This window comes from Bombina bombina, chromosome 3 (genome assembly GCF_027579735.1).
Source record: "Bombina bombina isolate aBomBom1 chromosome 3, aBomBom1.pri, whole genome shotgun sequence".
Lineage (NCBI taxonomy): Eukaryota > Metazoa > Chordata > Amphibia > Anura > Bombinatoridae > Bombina > Bombina bombina.
In genome coordinates, this window is record NC_069501.1 from 339646080 (window position 1) to 339660464 (window position 14385).

The window sequence follows — 14385 nt, forward strand, 5'->3', positions numbered from 1 at the left end:
CCCGTGTCCCAGTAAACCCAGCGAAGGCTCAAGCATTTCTGAAATGTGTTTCAGATCTAGAGTTGACTGGAGTAATTTTGCCAGTTCCAGTTCTGGAACAGGGACTGGGGTTTTATTCAAATCTCTTCATTGTACCAAAGAAGGAAAATTCCTTCAGACCAGTTCTGGATCTAAAAATATTGAATCGTTATGTAAGGATACCAACATTCAAAATGGTAACTGTAAGGACTATCCTGCCTTTTGTTCAACAAGGGCATTATATGTCTACTATAGATTTACAGGATGCATATCTGCATATTCCTATTCATCCAGATCACTATCAGTTTCTGAGATTCTCTTTCCTAGATAAGCATTACCAGTTTGTGGCTCTGCCGTTTGGCCTAGCTACAGCTCCAAGAATTTTTTACGAAGGTTCTCGGTGCCCTTCTGTCTGTAATCAGAGAACAGGGTATTGTGGTATTCCTTATTTGGACGATATCTTGGTACTTGCTCAGTCTTCATATTTAGCAGAATCTCATTCGAATCGACTTGTGTTGTTTCTTCAACATCATGGTTGGAGGATCAATTTACCAAAAAGTTCATTGATTCCTCAGGCTTAGGTAACCTTTTTAGGTTTTCAGATAGATTCAGTATCCATGACTCTATCTTTGATAGACATGAGACATCTAAAGTTGATATCAGCTTGTCGAAACCTTCAGTCACAATCTTTCCCTTCGGTAGCCTTATGCATGGAAATTCTAGGTCTTATGACTGCGGCATTGGACGCGATCCCCTTTGCTCGTTTTCACATGCGGCCTCTTCAGCTCTGTATGCTGAACCAGTGGTGCAGGGATTACACAAAGATATCTCAATTAATATCTTTAAAACCGATTGTACGACACTCTCTGACGTGGTGGACAGATCACCATCGTTTAGTTCAGGGGGCTTCTTTTGTTCTTCCGACCTGGACTGTAATTTCAACAGATGCAAGTCTTGCAGGTTGGGGAGCTGTGTGGGGGTCTCTGACAGCACAAGGGGTTTGGGAATCTCAGGAGGTGAGATTACCGATCAATATTTTGGAACTCCGTGCAATTTTCAGAGCTCTTCAGTCTTGGCCTCTTCTGAAGAGAGAATCGTTCATTTGTTTTCAGACAGACAATGTCACAACTGTGGCATACATCAATCATCAAGGAGGGACTCACAGTCCTCTGGCTATGAAAGAAGTATCTCGAATTCTGGTTTGGGCGGAATCCAGCTCCTGTCTAATCTCTGCGGTTCATATTCCAGGAATAGACAATTGGGAAGCAGATTATCTCAGTCGCCAAACGTTGCATCCGGGCGAATGGTCTCTTCACCCAGAGGTATTTCTTCAGATTGTTCAAATGTGGGAACTTCCAGAAATAGATCTGATGGCTTCTCATCTAAACAAGAAACTTCCCAGGTATCTGTCCAGATCCCGGGATCCTCAGGCGGAGGCAGTGGATGCATTATCACTTCCTTGGAAGTATCATCCTGCCTATATCTTTCCGCCTCTAGTTCTTCTTCCCAGAGTAATCTCCAAGATTCTGAAGGAATGCTCGTTTGTTCTGCTGGTAGCTCCAGCATGGCCTCACAGGTTTTGGTATGCGGATCTTGTCCGGATGGCCTCTTGCCAACCGTGGACTCTTCCGTTAAGACCAGACCTTCTGTCGCAAGGTCCTTTTTTCCATCAGGATCTCAAATCCTTAAATTTAAAGGTATGGAGATTGAACGCTTGATTCTTGGTCAAAAAGGTTTCTCTGACTCTGTGATTAATACTATGTTACAGGCTCGTAAATCTGTATCTAGAGAGATATATTATAGAGTCTGGAAGACTTATATTTCTTGGTGTCTTTCTCATCATTTTTCCTGGCATTCTTTTAGAATTCCGAGAATTTTACAGTTTCTTCAGGATGGTTTAGATAAAGGTTTGTCCGCAAGTTCCTTGAAAGGTCAAATCTATGCTCTTTCTGTTCTTTTTCACAGAAAGATTGCTAATCTTCCTGATATTCATTGTTTTGTACAAGCCTTGGTTCGTATTAAACCTGTCATTCAGTCAATTTCTCCTCCTTAGAGTTTGAATTTGGTTCTGGGGGCTCTTCAAGCTCCTCCGTTTGAACCTATGCATTCATTGGACATTAAATTACTTTCTTGGAAAGTTTTGTTCCTTTTGGCCATCTCTTCTGCCAGAAGAGTCTCTGAATTGTCTGCTCTTTCTTGTGAGTCTCCTTTTCTGATTTTTCATCAGGATAAGGCAGTGTTGCGAACTTCTTTTGAATTTTTACCTAAGGTTGTGAATTCCAACAACATTAGTAGAGAAATTGTAGTTCCTTCATTTTGCCCTAATCCTAAGAATTCTAAGGAGAAATCATTGCATTCTTTGGATGTTGTTAGAGCTTTGAAATATTATGTTGAAGCTACTAAGACTTTCCGAAAGACTTCTAGTCTATTTGTCATCTTTTCCGGTTCTAGAAAAGGCCAGAAAGCTTCTGCCATTTCTTTGGCATCTTGGTTGAAATCTTTAATTCATCATGCCTATGTTGAGTCGGGTATAACTCCGCCTCAGAGGATTACAGCTCATTCTACTAGGTCAGTTTCTACTTCCTGGGCGTTTAGGAATGAATCTTCGGTTGATCAAATTTGCAAAGCAGCAACTTGGTCTTCTTTGCATACTTTTACTACCATTTTGATGTGTTTTCTTCTTCTGAAGCAGTTTTTGGTAGAAAAGTACTTCAGGCAGCTGTTTCAGTTTGAATCTTCTGCTTATGTTTTCATTTAAACTTTATTTTGGGTGTGGATTATTTTCAGCAGGAATTGGCTGTCTTTATTTTATCCCTCCCTCTCTAGTGACTCTTGCGTGGAAAGATCCACATCTTGGGTAGTCATTATCCCATACGTCACTAGCTCATGGACTCTTGCTAATTACATGAAAGAAAACATAATTTATATAAGAACTTACCTGATAAATTAATTTCTTTCATATTAGCAAGAGTCCATGAGGCCCACCCTTTTTTGTGGTGGTTATGATTTTTTTGTATAAAGCACAATTATTCCAATTCCTTATTTTTTATGCTTTCACACTTTTTTCTTATCACCCCACTTCTTGGCTATTCGTTAAACTGATTTGTGGGTGTGGTGAGGGGTGTATTTATAGGCATTTTGAGGTTTGGGAAACTTTGCCCCTCCTGGTAGGAATGTATATCCTATACGTCACTAGCTCATGGACTCTTGCTAATATGAAAGAAATGAATTTATCAGGTAAGTTCTTACATAAATTATGTTATATATATATATATATATATATACAGGGAGTGCAGAATTATTAGGCAAATGAGTATTTTGACCACATCATCCTCTTTATGCATGTTGTCTTACTCCAAGCTGTATAGGCTAGAAAGCCTACTACCAATTAAGCATATTAGGTGATGTGCATCTCTGTAATGAGAAGGGGTGTGGTCTAATGACATCAACACCCTATATCAGGTGTGCATAATTATTAGGCAACTTCCTTTCCTTTGGCAAAATGGGTCAAAAGAAGGACTTGACAGGCTCAGAAAAGTCAAAAATAGTGAGATATCTTGCAGAGGGATGCAGCACTCTTAAAATTGCAAAGCTTCTGAAGCGTGATCATCGAACAATCAAGCGTTTCATTCAAAATAGTCAACAGGGTCGCAAGAAGCGTGTGGAAAAACCAAGGCGCAAAATAACTGCCTATGAACTGAGAAAAGTCAAGCGTGCAGCTGCCAAGATGCCACTTGCCACCAGTTTGGCCATATTTCAGAGCTGCAACATCACTGGAGTGCCCAAAAGCACAAGGTGTGCAATACTCAGAGACATGGCCAAGGTAAGAAAGGCTGAAAGACGACCACCACTGAACAAGACACACAAGCTGAAATGTCAAGACTGGGCCAAGAAATATCTCAAGACTGATTTTTCTAAGGTTTTATGGACTGATGAAATGAGAGTGAGTCTTGATGGGCCAGATGGATGGGCCTGTGGCTGGATTGGTAAAGGGCAGAGAGCTCCAGTCCGACTCAGACGCCAGCAAGGTGGAGGTGGAGTACTGGTTTGGGCTGGTATCATCAAAGATGAGCTTGTGGGGCCTTTTCGGGTTGAGGATGGAGTCAAGCTCAACTCCCAGTCCTACTGCCAGTTTCTGGAAGACACCTTCTTCAAGCAGTGGTACAGGAAGAAGTCTGCATCCTTCAAGAAAAACATGATTTTCATGCAGGACAATGCTCCATCACACGCGTCCAAGTACTCCACAGCGTGGCTGGCAAGAAAGGGTATAAAAGAAGAAAATCTAATGACATGGCCTCCTTGTTCACCTGATCTGAACCCCATTGAGAACCTGTGGTCCATCATCAAATGTGAGATTTACAAGGAGGGAAAACAGTACACCTCTCTGAACAGTGTCTGGGAGGCTGTGGTTGCTGCTGCACGCAATGTTGATGGTGAACAGATCAAAACACTGACAGAATCCATGGATGGCAGGCTTTTGAGTGTCCTTGCAAAGAAAGGTGGCTATATTGGTCACTGATTTGTTTTTGTTTTGTTTTTGAATGTCAGAAATGTATATTTGTGAATGTTGAGATGTTATATTGGTTTCACTGGTAAAAATAAATAATTGAAATGGGTATATATTTGCTTTTTGTTAAGTTGCCTAATAATTATGCACAGTAATAGTCACCTGCACACACAGATATCCCCCTAAAATAGCTATAACTAAAAACAAACTAAAAACTACTTCCAAAACTATTCAGCTTTGATATTAATGAGTTTTTTGGGTTCATTGAGAACATGGTTGTTGTTCAATAATAAAATTAATCCTCAAAAATACAACTTGCCTAATAATTCTGCACTCCCTGTATATATATATATATATATATACTGTTGTATGCAAAAGTTTAGGCACCCCTGACCATTTCCATGATTTTCATTTATAAATAATTGGGTGTTTAGATCAGCAATTTCACTTTGATCTATCAAATAACTGAAGGACACAGTAATATTTCAATTGTGAAATGAGGTTTATTGGATTAACAGAAAACGTACAATATGAATCCAAACGAAATTAGACAGGTGCATAAATTTTGGCACCCCAACAGAAATATTGCATCAATATTTAGTAGAGCCTCCTTTAGCAGAAATAACAGCCTCTAGGCGCTTCCTATAGCCTGTAATAAGTGTCAGGATTCTGGATGAAGGTGTTTTGGACCATTCCTCCTTGCAAAACTACTCCAGTTCAGTTAGGTTCTATGGTTGCCAAGCATGGACAGCCCGCTTCACATCACCCCACAGATTTTCAATGATATTCAGGTCTGGGGACTGGGATGGCCATTCCAGAACATTGTACTTGTTCCTCTGCATAAATGCCAGAGTAGATTTTGAGCAGTGTTTTGTGTCGTTGTCTTGTTGAAATATCCAGCCCCGGCGTAACTTAAACTTTGTGACTGATTCCTCAACATTATTCTCAAGTATCTGCTGATATTGAGTGGAATCAATTTGACCCTCAACTTTAACAAGATTCCCAGTACCGGCACTGGCCACACAGCCCCACAGCATGATGGAACATCCACAAAATTTTACTGTGGGTAGCAAGTGTTTGTCTTGGAACGCTGTGTTCTTTTGCTGCCATGCATATTGCCCCTTGTTATCAACAAATAACTCAATCTTTGTTTCATCAGTCCACAGCACCCTCTTCCAAAATGAAGCTGGCTTGTCCAAATGTGCATTTGCATACCTCAAGCGACTGTTTGTGGTATATGTGCAGTAAAGGCTTCTTCCGCATCACTCTCCCATACAGCTTCTCCTTGTGCAAAGTGCGCTGAATTGTTGATCGATGCACAGTGACACCATCTGCAGCAAGATGATGTTGTAGGTCTTTGGAGGTGGCCTGTGGGCTGTTTTTGACTGTTCTCACCATCCTTTGTGTTTGCCTCTTCAGTATTTTACTTGTCCTGCCACTTCTGGCCTTAACAAGAACTGTGCCTGTGGTCTTCCATTAACTCACTATGTTCCTCACAGTGGACACTGACAGCTTAAATCTCTGCGATAGCTTTTTGTAGCCTTCCCCTAAACCATAATGTTGAACAATCTTTGTTTTCAGGTCATTTGTCAGTTGTTTTGAGGTCCCAATGTTGCCACTCTTCAGAGGAAAGTCAAAGAGAACAACAACTTGCAATTGGCCACCTTATATACCTTTTGTCATGATTGGATGCACCTGTCTATGAAGTTCAAGGCTTAATGGGCTCACCAAACCAATTGTGTGTTCCAATTAATCAGTGCTAGGTAGTTTCAGGTATTCAAATCAACAAAATGACAAGGTTGCCCAAATTTTTGCACCTGCCTAATTTCGTTTGGATGCATATTGCACATTTTCTGTTAATCTAATAAATCTAATTTCACTACTGAAATATGACTGTGTCCTTCAGTTATTTAATAGATCAAAATACAATTTCTGATCCAAACACCCAATTATTTATAAATGAAAATCATGGAAATTGTCAGGTGTGCCTAAACATTTGCATACAATTTTGTGTATATATATATATATATATATATATATATATATATATATATACTCTCCAAAAAGCAGGCAGCTCACTGGTCTTTGCAGTAAAACTAGAATTTATTACATCAGTTTAAAAAACAAACGTTACGGCACTGCATTGTGCCTTTGTCAATGTTATACAACAAAAAGTACAAGGACAGAGTGCACCCAAGCACCCCGGATCAGTTAACATACATTTAAAACAAACCCTTTCAGATTTATATTCCTATTACATAACAGACTTAAGTGAAGTGACTTTGTATTTATATTATGTTTGTTGTGTGGTATGAAAATCTGATAAGATTACACATCCTTATTGCCTCCGCCGTAGCCACATACTATGGGACACCCAGAGCGGCTCTTGCCTGATTAGGTGGCTGGTTTACGTTGGTTGCCCATAGCAACCGCTGCGCTTCAAGAAACTTTGTTGTTCTGAATATGCGCAGATTGTTCCCTCGTGTTCTCCTGGTATCTGGCTCATTCGTTGACGTAATGCCTTGGACGTTGTCATGACAACGCCGTGCTATGCGTCATCACGCTAGGCACGGCTAGCGTGTCAGCGTGACGCAGGGATTAGGTGATTGAATGAGCATGCAATAGGAATGGCGGTAAAGGCTAAGTGGGGATATTCTCTATTCTCTATTTAAGGGGGTTTGTTTTAAATGTATGTTAACTGATCCGGGGTGCTTGGGTGCACTCTGTCCTTGTACTTTTTGTTGTATAACATTGACAAAGGCACAATGCAGTGCCGAAACGTTTGTTTTTTAAACTGATGTAATAAATTCTAGTTTTACTGCAAAGACCAGTGAGCTGCCTGCTTTTTGGAGAGTATTGTTATGGTATTAGCAGAGCACCGTGACATTATTTAAGTATGATTGTGCAATCCTATCTATGACTTTATATATGTATATATATATGTGTGTATATACTAGTTAGGGAAAAAAGACAAATCAACAATTCTTGTCCAGCACAAGGGTATATATAAGGTTCAAAATATATATGTTAGCTGAGGCAGTAGGAAATAAAAGCTAGCAGATTTTTAGTTCAGAACCACTTCTTTATTGGTTGGCTGAATTTAGTCACCAATAAGCAAGTGCGCTCCAGGGTGCAGAACTTAAAACGGGTCAGCTCCTAAGCTTTACATTCCTGCTTTTTAAATAAAGATTTGGGTTTAGTATACTTTAACTGTTACTACACAATTTTTAAACAGAAAAATACAGAATCTACATTCAATTAAAACCAAGAAACATGTGATGTCCATCACAGTGGGCATAGGATCTGAAGGGGTTAAAATATGTAGTTATAAGTGTGAAATAGTTTATTTTAATATATTTTAGCCCTAACACTTTACTTCAGATTTCAAGTCATGCCAACTTTTTTAGTGCTATTATGTGTTGTGCTTGAGTGATGTTAAGTGTGGCTGCGCTATGCACTCTAAAATAATGTCAACTGCACCAACATTCTCTTGTAAATCTATTCTACCATTGACTTATAATATCAGATTCTGCGCTTTTCTTAGCACTCCGTTTGTAATCTGGGCTACAATGTTTTGGGGACAGCAGCTTATTATACTATTTTACAAACCAAATACAGTGTAATTGTGCTCTCACCTCTCCAGTGTTGGGTGTGGATCTGATAGCAGTGGGCTGGTAGCCTTCTGTTGGAAATCAGAGCTATTTAATCTGAGCTAAATTAGTTCTAATTTCTTTCCTCCTAACTAATGTTTTCATTAGAAATTCCATTTAAAGCAGGGATGGCCACCTTCTTCAGACTAAATGGTATCAATTTAAAAGAGCCGTTTGTAAGGGAAAACTTAAATAAATAGAAAATATATTATTTGTGTTTTTAATAGACATAAATTTATATGTGGCACCTAAGGCTTTGAAATATTGATCTACAGGACAATTGCATGCGCAACGTATGCATAATAGAAAGACAATACTATACTACTTTTCAATTTCAAAGTTTCCCTAAATCCCCCCATCATGTGACAGCCATCAACCAATAACAGACAAATACATATATACTATTAATGGTAGGAGCTACTACATAAAAAGCCTGTGAACAATTTAATAATGGAAGGAAACAGATTTTTTTTTATATTTATTTGCATGTTATGACTAATCCATGAAAAATAATAACAAAATATATAAAATAGCAAAGCAACATTAAAGTGCAACAACTATTATTTAACAAGAGATGACTGCGTTCTGTATAGAAACAAAAAAAGAAGAGGCGCTCTGGTGCAGATGATCCTTGGCTACAAATGATTCTAAACTAACAGTTCAGAGTAATACTCACAAAGATGTTTGCACATGCAGTGCAATAACCGGTGAGCCGAAGCTTCAGAGCCGCTCGGCTGACTCGCTAGAGGGTGAAATCAGCTGTTCACTGGGTAATCACTTCACCAACGATGTGGGGAAAAAAGATACCTATGACATAAAATATAGATACCGCCCTTGGTGCAGATTATCCCAGGCACAGAATGCACATACAACAGATGTCGAGAAGTTATACTCACAAACGGAGTTGCACAAGCAGTGCAATATCAGGCGTGCCGAATCTTAAAGAGCCGTTCGGCTGACTCCCTGAGGCCTGTACAGCTGCTCCTGGATCGTTGGAGGAGTGGTGGAAAATAAAGGTGGATATGCCGATAGAGGTTGATCCAAGCAAGGGATCAATAAGGCAAATAGAACAATTCACCAGCAAGGTAGACAAAATAAAAGTATTTATTAAAAATATAAAAATTACTTAGCAACGCGTTTCTCGGCTAACATGCCGTTTCATCAGGCTACATAATTCTAAGAGCTACCTTGCTGACTTAAAAGGACTGACAGGACCAATCAAAACCCTGAAAATTCACACACCTCCCTTGCTCAGGTGTACTATCTGATTACAGGGTGTCGCCCTGAGATACATAGCACTTTTGTTAAAAATGAATACAATTTATACAAACTTCAAAAAAATCTTTCTATATATACAAGGGCAATTTAACATGAATCGATAGCAAGTTTTAATCTCAATAATTGTAACAATAATATTTAGATATTTCAGTCTTACAAACAATATAACAATATAAAAGAAATATGATATAATAATCAGATATTTATAAATATAATAGATGAATTCTCAGTAATAAATTTATAATAAACATATAAATCATATAATAACAAATTATAAATAAATACAAGAATAAATACTAAAAAAATATATAATTACTAAAAATATATATAAAGCCCCGAGTTTCGCTAATCTATATATGGGGAGCTTTGAAAATAGTTACATCTACCAATCGGAATTTGGGGCGAACCTGGTGTTCTATGGTAGGTTCATAGACGATTTAATTTTCATTTGGAATGGCACTCAAGATAGAGCTTTAGAATTTGTAGACCACCTGAACCTCAATAACAGAGGATTGAAATTTACTAGTTGTATACATAAGGAGAGTGTGGTTTTCTTAGATTTATCCCTGCGTTTTAATAATTTGGGTGGAATAGATAGTTCAACCCATTTCAAAACTGTTGATAGCAACAGCTATCTAGATTTTAGAAGTAATCACCACTATCCTTGGAAAAAGAATGTCCCATACGGACAATTTAAACGGATAAGGCGCAATTGTAGCCTAATATCGGATTATGATAAGCAGAGTACGACGCTCAAAGAGAGATTCATGGAAAAGCATTATCCAACAGACCTTATTAATTCTAGTTATCAAAGAGCTAGAAATGAAAATAGAGAGACATACTTTAACAAAAACCATAATATCCAACGGGGAGATGATAAACCTATTGAAATAAGATTTATTACACAGTATAACTGTAATTATAAACATATAAGTGAAATTTTCCAAAAACATTGGAGAATCCTGAAAAGAGACCCTATTTTAAAGGATCTAATTGGAGATACTCCCTCCATTGTGTATAGAAAGGCCCCAAATCTTAAAAATATTTTGGCACCTAGTAAAGTAGTAAAACACAAGGCCAAACAAGAAAATCATAAATCTAAGAATAGAAGAAATTTGAATTCCCAAATAAAGGGCAGAGGAATATACAAATGTAGAGCATCCAGATGTAAAATGTGTGATCACATAGGACATGGTACTCATGTGTTTCAATCCTTTGTAGACAAAAAAACTTACAAGATCAAAAGTAGAATGACTTGTGCTTCAAAATATGTAGTTTATCTTATCTCTTGTGTTTGTGGGATTCAATATATCGGCCGAACTATTAGACGATTGAGCCATAGGTGGTCAGAGCATTATTGTAGTGTTTTAAAAAACAAGAAATCACACAGTGTTATTAAACACTGCCATAAAAATCACAAAGGGAACCCCAATTGTTACACTATAATACCCATAGAAGAAATTATACCATCCCATACATATAATAGATTTTTGAGGCTTAGGCAGAGAGAGACTTTTTGGATTCATAAACTAAAAACTTTACACCCATTAGGACTTAACCTTAATGTAGATCTGGCAGCCTTTTAGATTAATGTAGATTTGGCAGCCCTCTAGATTATATTTATTAACTAAAAGTATAAAGCTGTTATATAATCTCTCTCTGCCTATCAAAATTACCCCTATCTTATGTAATAATATAGTATTGAATTAGCATATGAATAATCTTAATAGACCATATACAGCTGATTATAAGAAAATTCGACCAATCTTGGTACACATGCAGTTGTGGCCTAGTGGTTAGGTTGATAGTCTTTATATTATTAGGTCAGGAGTTCAAATCTGGCCATTATTGTTTATTAGTATTAATTTATACTAAATTTTATTTATATATTTTTTTTTTTTTTTTTTTAATTTTTTATCTTTTAAATTAACAATATAGATGCACAATTTTGCTATATCAGGAATATATTTAGCATATCAAACATGTCACACGAGTAAACGGAGCATTCTTAATATTCACCCACAATATCTTTTTAGTTAAAAATCTTTTAATACATTAGCACTTTGATATTGGCTATCAGTCAATATTTATATTTAGGCACCACATTAGTATTTTAACTATTTGACCACTCTTTGCACACAGGCAGTCATGGCCTAGCGGTTAGCTTGTTAGATATTTATACTATGAGGTCGGGAGATCCAATCTAGTCAATGTTTAATACTAATATATATCACATTATATATAGTGGCTTAATACTGTCACATTAAGAATACATTAACATAGTAAATATGTCATATGAATACATCAAGTATTCTTAATAATCATTCATAATATCTTTTTAGCAAATTATTAACATATTAGCACTATAATAATTACTAGTATCCCCTTCCAATATTGGCTTTTAGTCAATTCTTATTTTATTTTTAGCCATCACACTAGTATGTTAACCAACATGTCACACATATCTGCTATGGCCACACATAGCAATCCATCACATAATGGTACATCATTGCTTTCCTTATATGTACATCACTATAAAGGTAAATACCACTATCTGTTAGGCACAAGTACATCACATTTATACACCTTTTTTCACACACACGTTTATTTTGTATAATGCACCACTTGCACCAGTCACAGCATTGTCAAAATACATTCAGTACACTATGAACACTTGCATCAGAAGCCCGCTTATAGCCTAGTGGCTGGGTTGATGGTTTCCCAGCCACTAGGTCGTGAGTTCTAATCCGACCATTAGATGTAGTAATATGATTGATTATATGGCTTTATATATATTTTTAGTAATTATATATTTTTTTAGTATTTATTCTTGTATTTATTTATAATTTGTTATTATATGATTTATATGTTTATTATAAATTTATTACTGAGAATTCATCTATTATATTTATAAATATCTGATTATTATATCATATTTCTTTTATATTGTTATATTGTTTGTAAGACTGAAATATCTAAATATTATTGTTACAATTATTGAGATTAAAACTTGCTATCGATTCATGTTAAATTGCCCTTGTATATATAGAAAGATTTTTTTGAAGTTTGTATAAATTGTATTCATTTTTAACAAAAGTGCTATGTATCTCAGGGCGACACCCTGTAATCAGATAGTACACCTGAGCAAGGGAGGTGTGTGAATTTTCAGGGTTTTGATTGGTCCTGTCAGTCCTTTTAAGTCAGCAAGGTAGCTCTTAGAATTATGTAGCCTGATGAAACGGCATGTTAGCCGAGAAACGCGTTGCTAAGTAATTTTTATATTTTTAATAAATACTTTTATTTTGTCTACCTTGCTGGTGAATTGTTCTATTTGCCTTATTGATCCCTTGCTTGGATCAACCTCTATCGGCATATCCACCTTTATTTTCCACCACTCCTCCAACGATCCAGGAGCAGCTGTACAGGCCTCAGGGAGTCAGCCGAACGGCTCTTTAAGATTCGGCACGCCTGATATTGCACTGCTTGTGCAACTCCGTTTGTGAGTATAACTTCTCGACATCTGTTGTATGTGCATTCTGTGCCTGGGATAATCTGCACCAAGGGCGGTATCTATATTTTATGTCATAGGTATCTTTTTTCCCCACATCGTTGGTGAAGTGATTACCCAGTGAACAGCTGATTTCACCCTCTAGCGAGTCAGCCGAGCGGCTCTGAAGCTTCGGCTCACCTGTTATTGCACTGCATGTGCAAACATCTTTGTGAGTATTACTCTGAACTGTTAGTTTAGAATCATTTGTAGCCAAGGATCATCTGCACCAGAGCGCCTCTTCTTTTTTTGTTTCTATACAGAACGCAGTCATCTCTTTTTCAACATCTTTGGAGAGAGCAGCTATCGTTTGGGACATCATTTCCAGATTGGACATCACTCTATATTGGGACTTTCACTTGCATCTATGGATGTATATTTCCTAACCATATGACTGTGGTGACTATTGTTATGTATTTGTATTTATAATTATACAGTTCATATTGTTTATTTTTTGTAAGATATAAAACTTAGGATCTATCCATATTATCACTTTTTTGAAATAGCATAAATTAGGCGCACCTTATTTCTGGACACACTACTTAGATATAGTAGAGCCCCATTGTTTTTGTATTATTTAACAATAAGCAAAATTGTGTTAATAGATACTAACACAGAAAAATATATATTGATCTAAAACGCTGTCTTAGAAAATCAATATGTAATACACATGTTATACAGTATGTAAATCTCATTTGTATTTCTTTTACAAACAAATGTAACTTATGATGCGTTTAGTTGACATGTTTTCATGTGCAGTACTTGTACCGTGATTTCAATGACATTTTCAGTACAGCTCATTGCATATTTTAAAGAGAATAGTTGTAAATTTTAAATTACTGTTTAAGGTGGAAAATCTACATCATGGGAAGGTGGTATTCGTGTGCCAGGTCTTCTGCGTTGGCCAAGAGTAATAAATGCTGGTATTGTTATTGATGAACTGACAAGTCACATGGATATTTTCCCCACAATCATTAAACTTGCAGGCTCATCTCTTCTTCATAGCAGGTAATAACATTACTTTTATTTTTATTTAATAATCTAAGCTATAATAGATTAGAAGTTGTTATTTGCAAGTATTTACTTTTACTTTTTTAAGACTATTATTCAAGGATTACATTTGTTCCTGATAAAAATATGCTTGTTTTTTTATGGTAGAAAATAATATGAAAAGGACAAATGATAGATTTTGAAAGTGTTTATAATGATTTTTCCTATGTGTGTGATTGTTCAATTCATTTGAAGCGTTTCCAAATATGTTCTTTTTTGTTTCATGTGTGAAAGGTCTGGACACTTCACAGGGAGTTGAATAATAAAGTTAAAGCCCAGTCATCTGTTGCTGCTTGCAAACTCCCAGAGTGCTCATATTCACATATTTATTTACA

At 36.8% G+C, this 14385-nt stretch overlaps 1 protein-coding gene across 2 annotated transcripts in view; it reads left to right on the forward strand.

Annotated features, from left to right (window-relative positions):
* The window catches only part of STS (steroid sulfatase), a 785042-nt gene that overhangs the window by 482607 nt on the left and 288050 nt on the right, over nucleotides 1-14385 (forward strand). For both annotated transcript variants that reach the window (XM_053706447.1, XM_053706448.1), the window contains one exon: nucleotides 13849-14008. In XM_053706447.1, coding sequence (XP_053562422.1) covers nucleotides 13849-14008 — 160 coding nt within the window. The remainder of the gene's footprint in view (nucleotides 1-13848; nucleotides 14009-14385) is intronic.